This window comes from Nasonia vitripennis (genome assembly GCF_009193385.2).
Source record: "Nasonia vitripennis strain AsymCx chromosome 3 unlocalized genomic scaffold, Nvit_psr_1.1 chr3_random0004, whole genome shotgun sequence".
Lineage (NCBI taxonomy): Eukaryota > Metazoa > Arthropoda > Insecta > Hymenoptera > Pteromalidae > Nasonia > Nasonia vitripennis.
The window spans coordinates 3,471,525-3,492,603 of record NW_022279623.1 but is presented as its reverse complement, the minus strand read 5'-3'; the positions used below and the strand labels follow the sequence as shown (position 1 = coordinate 3,492,603).

Genomic DNA, 21,079 nt, shown 5'->3' with positions numbered 1-21,079 from the left:
GAGCGAGAGAGAGGGCTTCCGAAGAATTTTCGGAAAGTTGCGCAGTTTCGATTCATTATTTTTATTGCCCCGATGAGAGCGCGATGTGGAATTTCCTAATAACGCGCGGCTGATCTCGTGAAAATTCTTTGGTTATGTCACGGGTATTGAGCTTCGGTGCTTTTTCATACGCGTTCGAAGCTCGGACAGAGGGGCACATAATACAGCCACCGTTGCGTTTGTTGAAGCACAATATTTGCTTCTGATGTAAAAATAGGATAAAATTTTTCGTATACATATTCGATTGCGCTTGGTGTTTGCGCGGTACACATAATATAAATATCGATTGCATGAAGCGCGCGCAGTGCCGAGTGAATATGAATTACAAAAATCTGCGGCATGAATTCGCGCGCAACCGAGGGAAATAACGGATATGAATATTTTTTTCTCGCGGAAAATGATATCCATCAACGAATCCATCGGCTTTAATCTCGACGCTGCCACGCGGTCTCTCGTTTTTAATCAAGAAACTGCGCTGTTTATTGCTCGACATTAAAAATGAAACCCGACGAGACGCGGAAACGGGGAGCGGTATATATTCTCGGGTCGTTTTTACGGCGGAAAAGCGGCGGCGGGGATTTGATTTTCGAGGCGTTTGGGAGAAAAGGGGTTATATGAAATCGCGCGATGTAATCCGGCAAAGGCTATACACACACAAACGCTCACTTTCTTGGGAGCAATTTTTCTCCATTCCGAGGAAAATACCACGTGTCAAGGCGGAAAACAAGTTGCCTCGCCCTGCTATGTGGCCCGCTTATATGTGTGTATATAGACATATATGTATACGTATAAACAAATCCTGAACAAAACAGAAACACACTTTGCACCTCCTTTTTTTCGTCTGATGGATAGAGGAGGAACTCGCCGGGCGTTTATCAAGCGGGAAAAATAAAAGCGCGGCTTTCGTTTCGAAGCTCTCCTTATATACTTCAACCTGGACAAATTTGCACGATCGACGCGTTTTACGTGCCGCCGACCGTGAACTTCTTCGCATTTAAAAAGTCCATTTGAGTTCTTCGCTGAAAATAGTACTTACTCTCTCGGATCTTGAATAAACTCGACACTAACCTGCAACAAAGAAAAGAGGAGGCAAATTAGTGACGCGCGTAATTGGCAGTATACGTTCCGCGCAGCAGCGGCATATAATATGCGTGCAATTTTCGAGATGATGCGAGATTTATTTAAAGCCCGATATAAAGTTGATGTGCAGTAATCCGCGAAGTCGTAAACGAATATTAAGAATTTCCCCGCAGTGTCTCGTTATTACTGAATTACAAGAACGCAAAAAACGTAAACCCTAGCTCCTTTGCAAGAAAAAAACGCTCATACCACAGAGCAGCTGCGGACATAGAGCTAGAAGAGCGATGATTGATCCGACGCGAGCGTTGAGGATATTTTTTCGGCGAACCTCCAAACGAGAGTACTCGAGAGCAAATATATACCTGCTCTCCAGGCGAAACTTCCGCGTTCGTTAGAGAGACCCACCAAAGCCGTCGCTGTGGCGGTCAACAACAAAAAGCGGCCGCGTGTATTTCGCGTAATCAGCTGCGCTGCTGTATATACATCCATGATAGAGCGTTCCGGGACACTAAGATCGCTAATTTGTCGATTCCCCCGAGGGATGATGCGGCGGCGGCAGCCCGGCTTTTTCGACGCTTTTATATATGGCTCGTATACATACACACTCTTTCCTTTCGCGAGAGCGAGCGAGCGAGAGAGAGAGAGAGAGAGAGAGAGAGACAGAGAGAGAGACAGAGAGAATAATGGCGAGCCTCGCGGGAGTATAGGCCGCCGCGGCGATAAGGCCGTAATTCGACGATAGGCCGCGCGCGCGCCGACGATAATCACATCCGCGCGAGCTCGTTTTTCACCCTTATGAATGCAAAATTGATCGCCGCCGGCCTCCCGCCGACTGTTGTCTTTTTCTCTCGCACGCGCAGACGCTTATGTATTATACACGGCAGCTGTCGGCTGTATGAATAAACGATCTTTATATACACACGCCGATGATTAAATCTCGACGGCCGACTGTGGATACAGAGATTTTTCGCGCTCTGGTATATAATTTCCGCCTTGATTTACACCGAACTCGTAATTCCGGCAAAATCTCGAAAAAAAATCGCTAACGTATCTCAGTAGGCTTCTCCAGAAAACTCATCCCCCTGCGCGAGAAGCTTATTAATACGAGCACGATGGCTTTGACGCGCGAGTATAGCAGCTGCATTATACGACGCGACAAGGCTCCCCGTTAAAAGTAATCACGCTAGAGCGAGCACTACTATGTGTATATAGTTATTAATGTCCCACGATATATATACGGAGGTAAACTCGTATTAGAGTACGTTAGGCGCGACAATCGAAAGCACCCGCCGGAGATGCACGTACGGCCTTTCAAAGAAAGACGGAAGCTCTCATCTATCTTGCCTGGCGCCGTATGAGCTACGAGCGCGCGTCGCTCTTGTTTCCGGGTCGGGGCGCGCTTTTAATAATTAATTGGACTGCGCCGCAGCGCTGCTCGCGCACGCGTGCATTGCTGTTTTCAGGTATAGGCTGGCGTATACCGTTACACGCGAGGATGTGGGTAAACAATGAGTAAATAAGCGACTGCTCGGATTAACGGTCCATTATGATTTCTGCAAGCTTTCTTTAATATACACTGAGAGAAAAGAATCCTTGTCGCAAAGGATTCGCGACTTAACCACAGCTTATTTTTCATGTATTTGCTACAAACGAAAATTTCTTCATAGTAAAAGAAGAATTCTTAACTATTAAGGATTTAGGAATTTTTGAGCGATTGTGGCGCACTGTCGGTAAAGACTTATCGACCGAGTGCAGCAACAACTCGTCGGCACGCGACTACGCGAGGCGTCGAAATGTGTCGGCTGCAATCGGAAACCCGTACATGCGTTTATACTATTTCACGCGCGATATGCTTTTTTTACGTACCTGTAAGAAAGCATATTGATGCACAACATTTAAAATACCGTAGGGCTTGTTCGATGAAGTCGAAGATTCTGTATGCATAAATACTTTTGTGATTCTTTCATGCACACAGAAAAGCGGGGTTATGTGTAAGGTTATATTCGTATGATACCTATTGTGCTATCATTCGAATATATTTTGCAAAAACAAAGAATCTTTCAACATCGAATAGTCTCAGAGGGATACTAAATGATAATAAGAAGTGAAAACAAGTAATTATAAAGTGCTAGTGATTTTACGTCGATGGAAAGAAAGTTACGAAAATTTAAAAATCTGAAAAACTAACTGTTAAGACGCTTGGATTTCTCCATATTTTAATCCAATTTTCTTAACAGTTAAGAATTCTTCTTTGTGTCAAGGATTCTTTTCTCTCAGTGTACGTTCAGCTGTATCGAATAGTTTTCTATTTTCGTTTTATTTTTTTCCTTGCAGCGATGACGCGTTTGCATGAAAGTTTTGTTCAGGAAATTGAATATTCGACCGATGCGAGACGCGTCTTGAAAGTATGAAATTGTGGATATCGAACGGGGCTGTGACACTTTCTATTTTTATGATGTTTTCATGTTTGATTTAATGGAATTTTGCGATTGCAAACGTCGATGATAATTCATAAGCGATAATTACGAGCAAAAATGTCTTGTAAAAAGGTAAAGGTAATTCGCGAGTCCATCAGTCTCACCGATAATAACGTCACTCAAAAGATTCAGAAGAAAGTATAAATTTTGAGAACTAGCTCGCGCAACCCAGAAAGCTTTCGGATAAAAATCCGACGTGTAGGTCGTGTGATTACATTTTCCAATGTTTACCATCTACACAAAGATATCGCATTGATTTTCGTAATTACCCCTCGTTATGTTTCTCTTTCACGCGAGACTCTAATAATAGCAATTAAAGCAGTCTTTCGATTTCTCGATACCAGATAAGCGCCTGTATACAAAAGGCCGACCCTTTTCATGGCTCTCCAGCGTTAGCCATCGATTATACACTTTTGATCACCGCGAAGAAAGTCGAAAGAGGAATCGGTGTCAGTCCTCGTCATTGTCAAAAGATCAAAGAAGCTTAACCAAGCGTACGAGAAGACAAACGCCTCGAAGCATAGTAGGCTGCGAATAAAGATGTCTGCGAATTCGCTAGTCTTTCGGCGCACAGCATCGCACCTCGATCTTTTCGCAAGCCGCTTTAGCGCAGCGCCTTAGAAAGGCATAAACGCTTCTCTCCGAGCATTCACTCCCCGCAGTAACGAGGAGTTCAAAACCACTTGCCCTTTCTCTTATTCTCCCTGCGAGCGAGCGTGAGGGAGAGAGAGAGAGAGAGAGAGAGAGAGAGAGAGAGAGAGAGAGAAGACAATGGTGTGTATAATGCTCGACGAGGGTCTTACCAAGTTGCAGACGCGTAAGTCTTGGTAAATGCACAATGAACGACGTAGACGCATAAATTTCGACGCTTCTTGTTTCGCCACGCGCCACCGCCCTCCAACTTTCGCCACCTAATGCATTTTAAAATGTTCCGAATTCCCCCCCCCCCCCCAAGCACTCGCTGGGAAAGCTCGAGCCGGATATATTGTTACATTTTGACGTGCAGCGAAGCCTCCGAAGTTGCCGAGCTCGTTATTCATTATTCACATTGTGTTCGCTGCGAGATAGGCGAGAGGTTTAGCGAAAACTGCAATGCTGCGTCTGCTATTCCAACGAAAATATGTATCAGATAATAAATTCGGCATGAAATTCATGCACTATCCTGATGATAATTAAGTCATTTCTGTGAGTGAGGGACAAAGAGTCAAAGATTGGAATTTTGCGCGCGTGAAAAAAAAACAACAACAAAGCTCTTAATATTGAATGTTGCTTGTTGGGGAACGTACTGCAAAAAATGGATTTTCCTGCAGTATACCTCAGCGCAGAGAGTGTGCGCCTCGAGCGAACTCGTCAGCTACGCGGATATAAAATGTATTTTGTACTATTTCGTCGGTAAATAAAGAGGCGACTTTACGCGTTCTCGTTTTATCCCGCTGCGAAAAATCCGACGCGATTTTTCTCCGAACACAAAAAGTACGAGGCGCTGTAAATTTTTCTCGTTCGCTCGTAAGTCAAAGATTTTTTCGTCCGTTACTTATACACGAGGTGAAAAAAAAGCCCGACAGTTTCGGATTCAAAGTTTTATCACTGCATAAATATTTTAAGCAGAGGATATTTTTACCCCTCCGCGTAAATTTTAACGGTAGTTATATAGTGTGTTGATTTTGAATTATGTGCAACTTCCCCGCGCGAAGTTTTCAAAGTATTTATTAAGACAAAGAAAAGAAATCTGCGCGAGCTGCTCTCAACAAACTGAAATACAAACTCGCGCGCAAGAACGCACTAACTTCGCGCGCAGCTATTCCCGTATGAATAAAGAAGCATCAAGTTCGCGCGCGCGCGCGCTCGGGCGAGCTCTCTTTGCGATAGTGAAAAATTTACAGGGCGTCTCTAATTTTTTGTCCGTCAATGAAAGGCAGATTCTCTCTGATCTCCTTCTTTTACCGCTGTGTTTTTCCATCTTTCGATTTATCTTTCCTTTTTTCCTGCCATCTATACCGCGCGCTGCGCTGCCATTCCTCTCCTGTTTTTATCTCCCTTATTCACTCGGACTCTCTTGAATTCGTTACAGAGTTGTCCTTTTTCCGCCAGCGCTGTTGACGTTCTCGAACCATTTTCCTCTTTTTGCCGTTTTATTGCACGATAAATATGTGCCGTCGAGTTTTTCGACGGACTTATAGCTGTCGGCGATCAAGAATAATGATGAGAAAAGAGGCTTTTCCTCGTTAAAGTTGCAAGCTTTTTATACGCCCCGCTGATGCGGGAACATTGTAGCGTTTCAGGACTTTGATTAAACTCTTTCAATGTAAGTATACTCGTTAAACTATATGTAACGAGGCAGCAGCATTGCTGTCATTTGCAAATGGGCATTTGAACATTGAGAGAAAAGAATCCTTGACACAAAGAAGAATTCTTAACTGTTAAGAAAATTGGATTAAAATATGGAGAAATCCAAGCGTCTTAACAGTTAGTTTTTCAGATTTTTAAATTTTCGTAACTTTCTTTCCATCGACGTAAAATCACTAGCACTTTATAATTACTTGTTTTCACTTCTTATTATCATTTAGTATCCCTCTGAGACTATTCGATGTTGAAAGATTCTTTGTTTTTGCAAAATATATTCGAATGATAGCACAATAGGTATCATACGAATATAACCTTACACATAACCCCGCTTTTCTGTATGCATGAAACTATCACAAAAGTATTTATGCATACAAAATCTTCGACTACATGGAACATGCCCTACGATATTTTAAATGTTGTGCATCAATATGCTTTCTTCCAGGTACGTAAAAAAAGCATGTCACGCGTGAAATAGTATAAACGCATGTACGGGTCTCCGATTGCAGCCGACACGTTTCGACGGCTCGCGTAGTCGCGTGCCGACGAGTCGCGCTGTTGCTGCACTCGGTCGATAAGTTTTTACCGACAGTGCGCCACAATCGCTTAAAAATTCCTAAATCCTTAATAGTTAAGAATTCTTCTCTTATTATGAAGAAATTTTCGTTTGCAACAAATACATGAAAAATAAGCTGTGGTTAAGTCGCAAATCCTTTGAGACAAGGATATTTTTCTCTCAGTGAATATTTTAAAGTGGCGCAAGCTCTGTATGTGTAAACACTCTAACTACGTTCCTGCATCAATTTAACTTCGTGTTTAAAAGCTACGTTCAATTTGGCTACTTCGAAAGTGGTTCATAACCTTTTTGACCGCAGGAAATAGTCGCACGCATTGGTCTACAAAATTGTTCAAAGTTGCAAAAGAAAATGTCGACTACACTCGGTCGAGAGAAGCTCACAAGAGACTGTAATTCAATGAAGTCAAGACCATACCTCGGACGAGGGAAGCTGTTTCATCAGGCGGGAAAATTCAAAAGAGCAAAGACGTCTTGCGAATCAGAGAGCTCAAAGCGAACCTTCAAGAATTATCCATCAAACGGTAGTCAGCCGGGTAACTAGCTCGCTCGCGCATTATTCTTCTTCCTCAAACGCCACGAGCATCAGTAGCAGAGAGTAGCGCAACCACAGCCGCGGCGGCCGCAAGCTCCTTCCAATTTTCCGCGTTAAACGCGGCTGCGGATAACGAGTCGAGAAATGAGACGCCTCTTTGTGCCGAAGAATCGAAAATCACGCGGAATCATCGCGGATAAATCGAGAACCGCCGCCACGCGCGATCTTCCAAGTAGTACAAGTGCCGCTGTGGTCAGACTCGAATACGAGAGTTTTACCCCTTTTTTCAGTTGCGCCGCTCCAAAAAGTTGTTGCGCAGCAGGAAAAAACACGGGGGAATATTACGAAACGTTGGCGTGTCTGTGAGGTCACGACGGATCGATGATCGTAACCCGCGTAACCGACGTCGGTATCCACAAGTATGGACTTAGTTCGCACCCCCGCGTTGGAAAATAATAATGAGGCTACGACTGCCTATTGGAATTTTGATACTTTCGTCTGACTGAAATATTTGTCGGCAAGATTCTCGACTCCCCTATCGGCCGTATATTTTATTGATATCGCGAAACTGCTTAGCCGAGATTTCGTGGCTTCACTTGCGAAACCCGCACCTCGTGTTCGTCCGCAAAGAAAACATATTTTTTATATATCCGTTTCTTTGCTCGGCGCACATTAATAATACATGTGTTTCCCCCTCCCCCCTCTCACGAAGTCGAATGATTTACTGAGACACACGGCGGCAATCATAAATAATGTACCCGATCTAAAATTCTAATCTCGCCAAATTCGCATATCGCTTTCGAAGAATTCGTACATAAAAATTCGGTGCCGCACAGTGGCGACCAGCTGTCGAAACAATCGAAAATCCGCTGTTTGTATACGTATAGCCGAGTAAGAGTCAACAAGCGCGCACAGGTGAGAGAGAGCGTACTTTTTTCGACCAACTTCTGAACCGCGTGGATTCGACCGCAGACCTGCCGCCAGGCCACACCGCGGATTAGTATACTGCCAAGCGGGATTAAATCGACCTTAAGTTGTCATTGCTCGCAGGTTGCGGAGTTGGTATAGGATAGAAAGCAGGGGGTGAGTGGGATCAATTCGCCAAATGGACGACGATACCGCCGCGGCAGCTGCGAGAATTAATTTCTCTGTCGTTCTCTTTTTGTCGCTCGACGGGCCAAAGTGGCCACCAGCAGTTTGTCGTTTGCTGATTGGGGTTCGATTACGCTGCTACGCGGAGGGAGAGGGAGAGCGAGAGCGAGAGAGAGAGAGAGAGAGAGAGAGAGGGCGATAGAGAGAGAGAGAGAGAGAGAGAGAGAGAGAGCGCAGTAAACAAACGAAGGATTGTTTGCCCATTGTTATGCCTGTGCAAATGCAGTTTCGTAATTGCTGATTTGTTTGCGCGAGCACTACTGATTGCCGGCTATTGTTTGTTGATGATCTTTTTATCGGAGAATAACGACATTTTCGTCGCACGCGGTTGCTGGACTAATTAAATTTTTTATTTCTACATTTTTTTTCAAGTAAAAACTAGGGAATTTCGCCGTCACGTCACGGAGTAAGTGGATGTATGCGGATTATGTTTTATTCTATTGCGTGTCAAGGCTGCTGTTGTGGCTTATCTCGGGCATCAAGTAATTTCACGGCAAATTACTTAAGAGATTAAAACGTCAGAAAATTCGAAACTGTTAGACGTTCCACGTCCTGAGTATGCCGACGTGGAATTACTGTATACTTTATCGGGAATAATTTCTCGAGCTTTTCTATTGATCAATATACGTCACATGTCTGGAGGGCATAAATCTTCTTAAGGATTGAAAAGAAACTAATTTTACTTCGCTGTCAACTGCCGGAATCGATACGAAAGAGAGTATAATTGCGTTTGTACCCTTTCATTCGATGTTTATTCCCTACGAGTGTATTCTTTAGGAAAGTAGTGCACGATGCCCGGAGATCGTTGACTTGTTGTGTCGAGCGGATCAAAATAACAAAAAGTTTGCTATAATCTTTCTGCTATCTTTCGTATAAAATATTACAGGAAACAAAAGAGTTCTAATCAAGTGTTATTTGTCTTTTTAGACTGGCACAATGGTTCGGCGAGCGAGTTATATGTCGCCAATGGTACTTATCGAGCCAGCGTTAATTACACTTAGAGCAATGCATAAATTACAATAGGAAGATATTGGCTTAAGCTATTAGCTTCGCGCTTTTCCCTTCCAGAGCCATTCCTCCTCTGTCGTGGATTAGTGCGCGCTAAGTAATTAGCCAGTATACTTCGTTGTTATTATTAATAATTTCATTACTACGGCTAATCTTGTTCTCTCTTTCTCTCTCTCTACGCCTATTTTTGCATTTCCGCACTACGATCATTTTTTGGGTTAGTCAAGTTTGCTCGACACACCAGACAACCGGCGGTGAATGCGCTCGAATAAAACATCACTCCCAGCCTCTTTTTAGCGCGACGAGTCATATACAGTCGCTCACTTTCATGCGTTTTCCTAATCTCCGGTACCTCATCTATTCCGCCAGCCCCTTGTCTTTGTTTCTCAAGTGCAAACAGCGCGAGCCGAAAACTCGCGACAAAAGACCACGTCGATATCTATATGCACATGTGCACAGCTACAGTAGCTACAGTCTGCTGTCGACCGTTATGTGCTTAGACGAGTTAACAGTCGTGTGCCGTCTGTGCAGTCTATACAACGTATGCATATGCATGCGAGTATGAGCGACGTAGACAAAGATAAAGAGAGAGAGAGAGAGAGAGAGAGAGAGAGAGAGAGAGAGAGAGAGAGAGAGAGAGAGAGAGAAGGGAAGAGGGAGAGAATAACTCGTAATTAGTTGCGTAGCTAAGAAAAGCTCGTCGTGGATGAAGAGACTGAAGTATCAGACAGAAGCGGAACAACGCTGACGAGTGAATTTCGGGCTTCGCTGAAGACTTTATACACGTACATGCGGACTAACAGACAGACGCGTGGTACTGCTGCACTTATTAGTCGCTGTTTGTCTGACGTCTGCGTTCACTCTCGCTATGATAGTTTCGTTGCTATTGTTCCGCTTGTTAAAGACTATGGAATCGTCCAGAGAACGATGCTTCAGTTTCGTCGGAATAAATTGGTTAGTCGCGCTCGCTAACTTCTCTTGTTGCTCTGTTTTCGTTTGCTTCATTTGAGCGTATACGCCGCTCGATTCGTTTAATCATAGCCAAGTTTAGTTTTCGAAGACTGCTCTCGACAATTTCGCGTGCAATTTTCAATAGCAGCGCAAATTGTGTCAAGAACTCAGAGACTGCGTTTCCAAATTGAACCTTTTCGATCTACTAATAGCTTTCAACTTATTGCATGCCCCAAAACCAAGTCCTCATCTATTTGCGTTTGTTGTAACCCAATCATACATTATTGGCATTATCTCGGTTGAACGCTGTTTAAATCCCCGATGTATCTTCTCGAGAAAAAGCAGCCTCCATCAAATATTAATCCAATTTCCGGTACGACAGTCTTGAATTATTGATGAATTTACCGAGCGGTATATCCCGACAGCGAATCTCTTAGCGTCAGTCATTTTTTGCGAGCGCCAATTTAATAATTCCGCTCGATTCCATATCGCGGGAGAAGGAGAGAGGCAAGCAAAGAAAAACGCAATATCGACCGGCAAAAAAACTCATCGGCTCTCTCTCTCTCTCCCTCGCTCTATTCGCGGAATCGATTAACTCCCGGCGAGCTATCGGAGTTTTCCTTTTCTTTGAAAGTCAGTTATTATGCGCGGCGGCCCGGAATCCGCGAATCGAAAAAAAGAAGAGAATTCACGGGCTTTTCAGAGAGCCGACGCCAAAAGCGTGTCAGGACGGAGGATCAGGAGGAGCAACGCGACAAAGCGGGATTCGCGCGGCTCGTAACTCGGAAATCTGCAATATGACACGGATCGATGACACTCCTTTTTTTGCCGCGCGCCACGGCCTATCTGATGCCTCTCGTCGGATTCCGAGCGAAGATACAGAGGAGTAGGGAAAACGCCGGGCGAAGAAGGGCGTCGCCGTTGAAAGGGGAAAAAATAGAGGTATGGAAGTAGGGAGAGAGCCTACAGCCAATGCTCCGCATAAAATATGAACTACGTGACATGAATAATTCCCGAGGCGGTCAGAGTGCTAGTTTGAATATGTCTAAGCGGACAAACGTTGTTCCTACATACTTTGTATAAGCCTCGAGATCAATTAATCCCTCGCGATATCAATTAATTACTGGTATCGAGTGCATGAGCAGGCTATTATCATATTGCGCGTGAGCGTTTGGCGGCGAACCGCGTGATTTCGACGAGTACGCCGCTCCCGCGCTTATTAGAATTTCGAATATAAAAAATCCTCGAGCTTGGCCTTTGCAATTTCGAAGATATATTCGAGCGGGGGCGAGAGCGTTATAGACGAAAAAAGGATTGAAAAAAATAACCCGTGCTTTATAAGCCAGACGTGCGAGGCGCAAGCTGCTCCGATGGAAAATTAATAATAGGCTTGAGAGAAAATTTACATCGTATGTATGAAAATTCCGTGCGCGAAATTGTGAGTCCACGTGCAAACGTGGTGTGCCAGTAACCTTAAAACTCGGCGGGATCAGGCTGTATTTATGCTTTCCAGCATGTTGCGAAACTTCACGGAAACCCCGTGTTCATTGTAATTTATGCACGATGGTTTATCGATTGATTTTCGCTTCTATATTCTCGAACACCTTACCGTTATACTTCGCAAACACGCGCTGTTAATTTGCAAGTGCTGCTGTTTCTTTAATTATGCTCAGTTTTTTAATTGGTGTATTGTGAGGCCATTGGCTTATACAAGAGAGAGTAAGTGAGCCAAACGAAGGATTCCCTATATAAAGCTGCTGATGATTATCGACCCATTAACGTTCTGCCATTATTCGCAATCTATGCTGCTCGAGCACCATTTCTCTGAGTGCTGTGCATGCGATCATGCAGTTGGAACAAGTCCTTCCTTTTGCTTTTGTATGATTTATTAGGTATTTCCCTCTTTTTTCTATATATTTGCTGGCTTTCACTGCGATAAATCGATGTCGATAGCAATGCGCATGCTTGTTCGAGCTACTCAGTGTAATGCTTTGCGTTTAAACCAGAATGTAAGCGACGTCATTAAGCTCTTCATTTTATTAATCATATATCGAAAGAATATGCATATTTGAATCTTTCGAAGCGTGTTAAAATTATCAAGATGTATGAATCATTCCATAATTCATCGCTATACATTTTAAACTTTGCCACGACCAACTTGTGGCTGTAATTTTTGCAAGAGTTGACGTATACGACGCTAATTTAATGAATGCTCAACTATTTACGAGCACTGGCCATTATTGGAATTATTAAATTTTTAAAGAGCGGCTGACATACACCGAACGGTAAATATTTTAAATTCAGTTGCCCTCGATATCTGGTTGATGGAAAAAAATAACAATAAATGTAAACTAGCACAAATATCCATATCACACAGTTGCAATTCTAGGTATAATTTTTGTTCCTCCTGCTACTTCCAGCCGCTCGTCAAGCCTCCTCTTTTTCATTTTTCTTCACTTGTACTTCAAACACAAAGACGTGACCTCCTTGACCATACACTGAGAAAACTAGATATTAAAATTTACTACATATGCAGGAAAAATTACTATATTATATAGTAACGGACGGTTATACTTGCTTTGTATTAAATTTTATTATCTCAGATAGTAATTTCTATACTGAAATGAAATTTTTAAAAAATTAATTTTTTTTTTGCTGGCCAATTTTACGCGCTTATTAGAATATGATTATTATTATTATTATTGATATTTAATGTTGTTAGGTGAAAGAAATAAACGAAAGAAAGAAATTTTTCTGCGGCGACGTGAATCGAACCTGAACCTCTGGAATGGGAGTCGAGCGCGCTGACCACTTACCCAAACAGTACTGTTATGGACTTAATTTCAAATCTGATATATTAATCACATATACTCATGAGTTAATATTAATAATAAATTGACCAAAATTAATAAATAATAGCAGCGAATGATATTTTATCACTTAATAATACCAGATAAACAAAAAATTATAGATTTTGGTCTCTGATTACTGCATAAATCAACTTTATAACCTCAAATTCTGACACACGGAGAAACTGTTAAAATAATTTTTACTGTATAATGTAGTGATTTCTAGTAAACACGTAACAAATTTTAATATAAGTCTAACAATCTTTACTATGAATATAGTAAAAATCGTCATGGAGCGAGTATGACCTGCCGTTACTATCTAATATAGTAATTTTTCCTACATATGTAGTAAATTTTAATATATAGTTCTCTCAGTGTAGAAGGGAGACTTCAGCGAGACTTTTATCGCGATTATCCCGGACTAAAGCGAATCCTATCGTCTTATTTTTCAATATTCGCTGCAGTCAGGAGCACTCGCTGAAAATTTCGACGTATAATATAACTTACGAAAAACACAGCGTAGCTGTAAAATCCGCACGCATATTCGCATTTATCAACCGGATATCACACGGCTTATGTATTCGAAAGCGATTTATTATCCGCTCAAAAGCTCGAGCGCGCCGCGTTTGCTTGATATTTCAAGCAGCGTATCGATAGCCATATACAGCGTATTAATGCTTCATCCCGTTGAGAGGAAACTCGCGCCGTACAGCGAAAAAATTAATAATGCTTCACGCAGCTTTAGACGCGCGAGGTCGACGCGCGGGTCTTGAGCGACGTCGAAAAAAAAACAGCAACAACTATACGGGGAAAATCGAAAAGCTCGCGCTAGGGGTTGCGGCTTTCACTTGCGGATTTCTTAATGATCGAAGGCGAAATTTGCTGCTGTCGCGCACACGCTTTCGCTGCTGCCGACGCCGCCGCTGCGCTGACTTTATAACAAAGAAAATCACAAGGAGCGAGGCTCAAGATTATGAGATTAACGAGAACCACTCGGGCTTAATTACTTCGGAGAGAGTGAGAAAGAGCGAAGGAAAAGCAAAGCGAGCGCGAGTGCGCCGCTGCTCGAGAGAGACGAAAAAGGGCGCAGCAAAGCGCGTGCGAGATCACTCGCCGGAAAAACCGCGACCTGATTACGCGGCATTCTCTGGACCGAATCTGCCTTGATTATTTTAAAATTATATATAAACAAGCTCCTACATATAGTTACTCTCAGCCCGAACATGCCAATCATTTGATCGCCCGAATCTTTACGCAGTATTCGCCTACTTTGACGACAAATGCAAAGAATCCCGATGATGCGAACACGAGATCGTGTGGTGGGCTTTGTCACCACCGCTGCTGATATTGAAGGAATAAAAAATTAATTAAAAGATGCGGGAGTGGTGATAATTAACCTCGTTTCCGGCCTCTGCGCTCTGCCTTTGGATATAGCGCGCCGTCCAATAGATTATACACGCATAGAAAGAAGGAAAGGACATCACAGGAAAGCATATATTTGTATGAGGGCGACACACGTAAATTCGGGTCGACAAACATCCGACACCTGCACATACTTTGAGAAAACTTTTTCGAGTAGGTTATAAACGTTCTTTTCGCGCAAATTTTCCGGGGAATCAGAGCCAACTACTGCATGCGCATTCACGCGTCGACTTAATTAGTGATTCTCTCGACGGAAAAGATCATTGTCAAGAGAAATCCTGTATCCCGCGCAGGTTTGAATTTTTTCTCAAAGGAGAAAATTTTTTTAAACGTTGTAGCAGACATTATTAGCCGCCTGAGTCCGCGGGGAGGCTTCTATTGTGTACAAGGGAGAGAAGTACACAACAATAGGAGAGATGTCGAGGCCTAACTAGACGTGTTTATCTTATCTTATACATCTTTTCGTACTTCCCCTTGTATACGCAAACGGGGGCTGGGGTGGGTTCTGCACCTACTCCTTAGCTCTGTCCCGAGGGGAAGGCTATTTTTGTATATAGGTATATTTTATATGTGGATACGAAAAGCCGTGATTCCGACGTGATTGATTAATAAGAAATGATTAATAAAATATTGGATAAAAGCACGATGTCGGAAAATTCTTCTTCATATACTTCCGCCGTATTCTAGAGCCTTAACAGAAGCTTTGCACAAATACCCAGGCTGAAATCGAGTTCGACTCGAGCGACGCAATTATCCGGCTCTCGTTTTGGCCTCCAATTTAGGAGAGCAGCCGCACCGACATCGAAACGCATTTAAAAAATCTCCAAAAATTTCTTGCTCTCTCTCTCTCTCTCTCTCTCTCTCTCTCTCTCTGCACACACACAGAGGCCGCTTCGCGTCGCTGCAAAGCCAGCGGAAGCAAACGGTTCGAGAGAGAGAGAGAGAGAGAGAGAGAGAGAGAGAGCGGGTTTAATTAGTCGCCGAGAGATTCTCCTGTGCTCTTATAGCCCCCTCAAGCGCGCCCGACTGAATATCTTGCTATTGAACTTCCAATTCACGTCTATTTGGACTGCAGCGTGTTAGTCAAAATCGCGCTACAGCTCGCTCGTAAACACTCGTATACAGCAGCCCGCGCCTGATGCGGATAATACATTGTAACGAGGGGATTCTCTCCGAGGATACGAGAACTACAAGAACGAGTCACGCAGCCATTATCCCTTCCCTCTTTCCGCCATTCGATTATACAGTATGGCAAAACTGCGCGCTGCCACTGACCGGTATCGCGCACCGGCTGCGCTTCGTTTCTCTCTCTCTCTCTCTCTCTCTCTCTCTCTCTCTCTCTCTCTCTCTCTCGCTCTCTCTCTCTCTCTCTCTCTCTCCCTCTGTTTTATATTTCGAGGCCAGCGAGCCGCGTCACGCGCCAAAGGATTCGATGCATTTCGACGCGGATTAAATTTTTTTTGTTTCGCGCTAAAAATGGAACAAAAAAAATTGGGAAAGTATAGAGAAGTGGCACACGCACACACAGGCACTGGAGAGACCGGAAGATTGAACGCGACGCGATTGAAACGTATTACGGAAAACTTTGAGCCGCTGGCTATGCGGATGTATCCCGTTTGACTTTCAATGGCTTTCCATGAAGTTTTCCGTTCGAGAGAGAGAGAGAGAGAGAGAGAGAGATCGAGAGAGAGAGAGAGAGAGAGAGAGAGAGAGAGAGAGAGAGAGAGAGAGAGAGAGAGATGGATGGATAAATTGGCCGATTTTGTCTGTTTGTACAATTGCAGCGCGCCGCAGCGAGAAGTCGAATCGAATGATGCTGATCGATATTCCGGAGCGACGAGGACTATATATACCATACTACAGACACGCACATGTGCGCGGGGAGAGTGCAGTGCTCTTGGACATTATTCATGTTCGATGTTGTAATCATGATATACTGGCAGGAATTCCCTCTCGCAAACCTTTTCTCCGGCGCGTGAGAAACGGCAGGCACAACCGGAAAAACTTCCTTTCGTCGCTCTCTCGAAGTCCGTATATGAATCACGAGTCTCTCTCTCTCTCTCTCTCTCTCTCTCTCTCAGCTTCTAATAAATCGTCCTCTAATTGCGTAGCTGGCTGCAGCAGCCATCAATCGGAAAATAAGATCTTATCGCTCGATCCGGCGAACAATACGCTTCCAATATAGAGATTCATCCAGACGATTACAATATTGATACATATTTATCGGCGCGTTCGCGCTCCTCTCGATGTGTCGCGTTATTTTTCCACAGCGGAATGCGCCTTTTCACCACGTCCAAGAGAGGCAGAGAGGCCGAAGATAAAAAGCCAGAGATACAAGCTGCACGACAACGAGCGATACACGAGCGAGCGGCTTCCGTCGCGGCGCCCATTAAATTATTCAAATTTTCCAAGCAATGATAAATTCGGCCAGGCTGGCTCGCTCTCTCATCGATATTCCAGCGGGTTTTCTGCTCTCCGGCTGTAATTATTTCGCCGCTCTCGCTATGTCTCCGCTTCGCACCTATACATACGACGAGCACATCCACCAACAAACACACACATACACAACGAAAACTTTGCGTCGTCGCTCAGCCGCGAATAATAAAACGCTGACGGCGCGGATCGATCCTCACGGCTGCAGCGAACTCGCGCGCGATATACATAATTTATGAAATTTCCCAGAGACGCTGCTGTTGCCCTGAAAATGCAGCTGCCTTTTTTTTATATCCGCAGCAGCAGCAGCAGCCGTCTCGCGCTTTTTTCCGCAGAGGCGCTCGTTTTGTTTTGCCGAATGCGACGACTTTAATTCGCGATTTCGCGACTCTCCGCATATCTCAGCGGTATTTATATCGGGTCAGGGTCGCCGTGGGACTGAGTTGTCCGTTTTATACATCTGCCCGCGCTTGAGCCTAGATATAACGATTTTATTTGCATATTATGAACGATTGCAGCGCTGGACAAAGGCTATATCGATATCTCGCCGACGAGTCGCACAGGACGGCCGTAGAGGTTAGTATTGTCGTAATACAACGAGAGAATTGATAACGAGAGAGACGTATACGGATTTTCTTGTACAACGCTTGCGAAATTCGCCATCAGCGATGCGCGGCTACGAGACACAAAAAGCTCCGCGTCGCTTACTCTGCATCACAATGATTCGTGCGCGCTCTCATTCGTATACGGGATTAACTGCAAATCACTTATTTTTTTTTTTTTTTACATGGCATTTTGAACTCGAAAGTTCATCGCCTCATCTACGCAAGCCTTCCACGCTGCCCTATCTTGTGTCAACCCTACCCAAGATGCACCTCTCCGATCGACACCCGTCCTATTTCTACTAGATCCGCTTTTACGTTGTCCTCCCATCTACGTCTAGGTCTACCTAGAGGTCGCGTTACCATCGGCCTGCCCTTCATGACACGCGCTGCCGTACGGTCGTCTCCGATTCTCGCTACGTGCCCTGCCCATCCCAATCTGCGCGATTTTATTATTCTGTTAATATTTGGTGACGCGTACAGATTGTGTAACTCATCATTGTGTAGTTTCCTCCATTCCCCGGTTTCCTCATCTTTCTTCGGCCCGTATATTTTTCGCAAGACTTTATTTTCAAATACCCTAAAACGGTTGTCCGCCTGCTTAGTGAGAGCCCACGTTTCGCACCCGTACAGAACCACCGGCAGTATTATTGTCCTGTATATTCTTATTTTAACGTTTTTAGACAACAGCCTCGACTTAAGTAAATTACTCACGGCGTAGAAGCAGGCATTACCCGAATGGAGTCTCTTATTTATTTCGACATTAATCTCGTTTCTATCATTTATGGTCGTACCCAGATACCTGAATTCGCTAACCTTTTCAAAAGTAAAATTCCCAACTCTGAGATGTTCCTCTCCTCTGCAGATGCCTAGCTTATCCACAATCATGTACTTTGTTTTTGATTCACTTACTTCTAACCCTGTATACTCCACCGCTTTTATGAGGATTTCCGCGTTTCTTGCTACCGTTTCCCTACAATCCCCCAGTATATCCAAATCATCTGCGTAGCCTAGTATCTGCGTTGTTCCATTAAGCGTTGCGCCCAGCTGGCTAACCTGCATTTTTCTAACGGCATACTCTAACGTTAAGTTGAACAGCACCGTAGAGAGCCCATCCCCTTGTTTTAAACCATCGCGTATCATGAAGGGTTCTGATACATTACCGCCTACTCGGACCTTTCCCGTGCTTCCGTTCAGACATATTTGAATTAATCTCATGAGTTTTTTCGGTACACCGAGAAGTACTAGAATTTGATACATTTTGCTTCGCTTAATAGAGTCGTACGCTTTTTTAAAATCTATAAATAGTTGGTGTATGGTTTCGCAAAATTCCCACTTTTTCTCTAACAACTGTCTTATGGTAAACATTTGATCGCTCGTCGATCTGTTGCGCCGAAATCCGCACTGATAATCTCCTACTATATCTTCCGCAAATGGAGTGAGTCTAGCTTGTATTACGTTTGACAGAACTTTGTAGCACGTTGCTAAAAGTGAAATACCCCTATAGTTATTGTAGTCTGTCTTATCCCCCTTTTTAAAAATCGGTATAATGATAGATTCCTTCCAATTTTCGGGTATTGTTTCATTTTTCCAGATGGCACATACTAGTTTATAGATTTTGAAAGTGAGCTCGACGCCCCCATATTTGAGTAACTCAGCTGGTATAGAGTCATTTCCCGTGGCTTTGTTGTTTTTTAGTTTTTTAATCGCGGCCTCTACTTCTTGGTAGCTCGGTTCCTCCACGTGGGGTTCACCAGTGTGAATTTCATCCCCTAATTCTTCGCTATTTTCGTGCACGTTTAATAATTTATCGAAATAATTTTTCCACAGCGACAGTAATTCGTTGTCATTTGTTACGAGGTCCCCGTTTTCGTCCTTCATCAATTGCGCTCTACTCCTAAAACCCTTTCTGATGGCGTTAATCCCTCTGTACATTTCGCGGGGGTTATTTTCCTTACTGTTAGTTTCTATTCTCCTAATAAGATTCTTTTGATACTCCCGCTTCTTATTTCTGTAGATCGCGCTCGTCTGTTTCCTTACGTTAGAATACTCTTCTACGGTCCTATCGCTTCTATTTTGTAAACTATCTAATTTAACCTTTTTGCGCCTTTCAAACCAGAGTTCGCACTCTTCGTCAAACCATGGTTTGCTCTTTGGCTTTTTCTTTTTACCCAGTACTTTGTTCGCGGCCTCTTTTACCGTTTTTTCGATGTCCCCCCATAAGCTATTCGGTTCGTCATTCCCCTCCGGCGATGTGTTTGCTTCTTCAAGTGCCTGAAACCTGTTATTAATTTCTATCTGGTACCTAATTCGCTCTGTTCTATCTCGTAGTTTCTCAATATCGAAGCTTTCTACCTTGTTTGCTCGTTTACTATTTTGATTCGCTACTAGTCTAGCTCTTAATTTGGCTACTACTAGGAAGTGGTCCGAGTCGCTATCTGCCCCTCTGTAACCCCTTACGTCAAGAACATTAGTATGACGTCTTTTTTCAATGAGGAAATGATCAATTTGGTTCTGTGTGGCCCCGTCCGGCGATGTCCACGTTGCCTTGTGTATGTTCTTGTGCTTAAAACACGTAGTTTTGATTATAAGATCTTTTGCCGCCGCGAAGTTTATGACCCTAATACCGTTATCATTGCTGGCTTCGTGCAGGCTTTCCTTACCTATAGTAGGCCTAAACATTTCCTCCCTACCTATTTTAGCATTGAAATCGCCTAATACTATTCTTGTGTCGTAAGACGCGAACTGGTCGATTACCTGCTCTAAAGTTTCGTAATAGAGATCCTTAGCTTCTTCTTCTTTGTCCTCCGTAGGACAGTGTACATTAATAAATACATATCTATACCATTCACCTTCGATAATGATGTACGAGAGCCTATCATTGACGGATTTGAAACTTTTAACCGAATGTATGATGCTTTTGCTTACGTGAAATCCGGTGCCTAGAGATCCCCCACTCCCGGCCCCATACAGGTACGTGAAGTTACCCGATGCTAGTACTCCGTCATCTGGCCACCGCGATTCCTGTATTGCTACCAAATCTAGATTGTACCTATCAGCTTCCTTTACGAGTTCTTTAAACGCACCTGCTCTGTATAGACTGCGAACATTCCAAGTTCCGACCCTTAAGTCCCTTTTGGTTCGGATTTGATTTTTTTGAGTCATGATATTATTTTAAACCCGCGCGCTTCGGATCCTGTTCCGATCGCAGGTGAGTCCACCGTTCTAGAGGTGATAACCCCCATACCTCTCTAGAACTAAGTATGAGAGCTTTCCGACTTTGACGAGGACAGTGTCAATTCGTAGTCAGACACACTACGGTTTCATTCTCGCATCCTAACGCCCCCCTGCAAGGCAGCGCGCCTTCGCTGGCATCGTTACCGCGTAAGACCAGGTGACGAATCATTCTACACATCCCCTTTCGGGGCAGTTGTCATCGCTCCCGCATCCTCCTCGGCAGCAGGATTTTTGCCCATTTTTCTAATGTGTGATGAAAGAGATAGATTGAGAGATAAGAGATAATGTGAAGTGTTTTTGTTGTTGTGGTGCTTGCGTAGTGTTTCTAGATGAATGCGTTCGACAGTGTGGGCTCATCACACCCACGCCTGTTCCTA

General features: G+C 43.8%; 1 protein-coding gene across 7 annotated transcripts in view; it reads right to left on the bottom strand.

Moving 5' to 3' along the window:
* Window positions 1-21,079, bottom strand: part of LOC107980810 — a 321,278-nt gene that overhangs the window by 83,254 nt on the left and 216,945 nt on the right. Inside the window, exon 8 of one of the 7 annotated variants that reach the window (XM_031925621.1) lies at window positions 1,076-1,107. The exons of the other annotated variants lie outside the window; for them this stretch is intronic. Within the exon in view, the coding sequence (XP_031781481.1) occupies window positions 1,103-1,107 (5 nt within the window). The 3' untranslated portion in view covers window positions 1,076-1,102. The remainder of the gene's footprint in view (window positions 1-1,075; window positions 1,108-21,079) is intronic. 7 annotated transcript variants of the gene reach the window in all.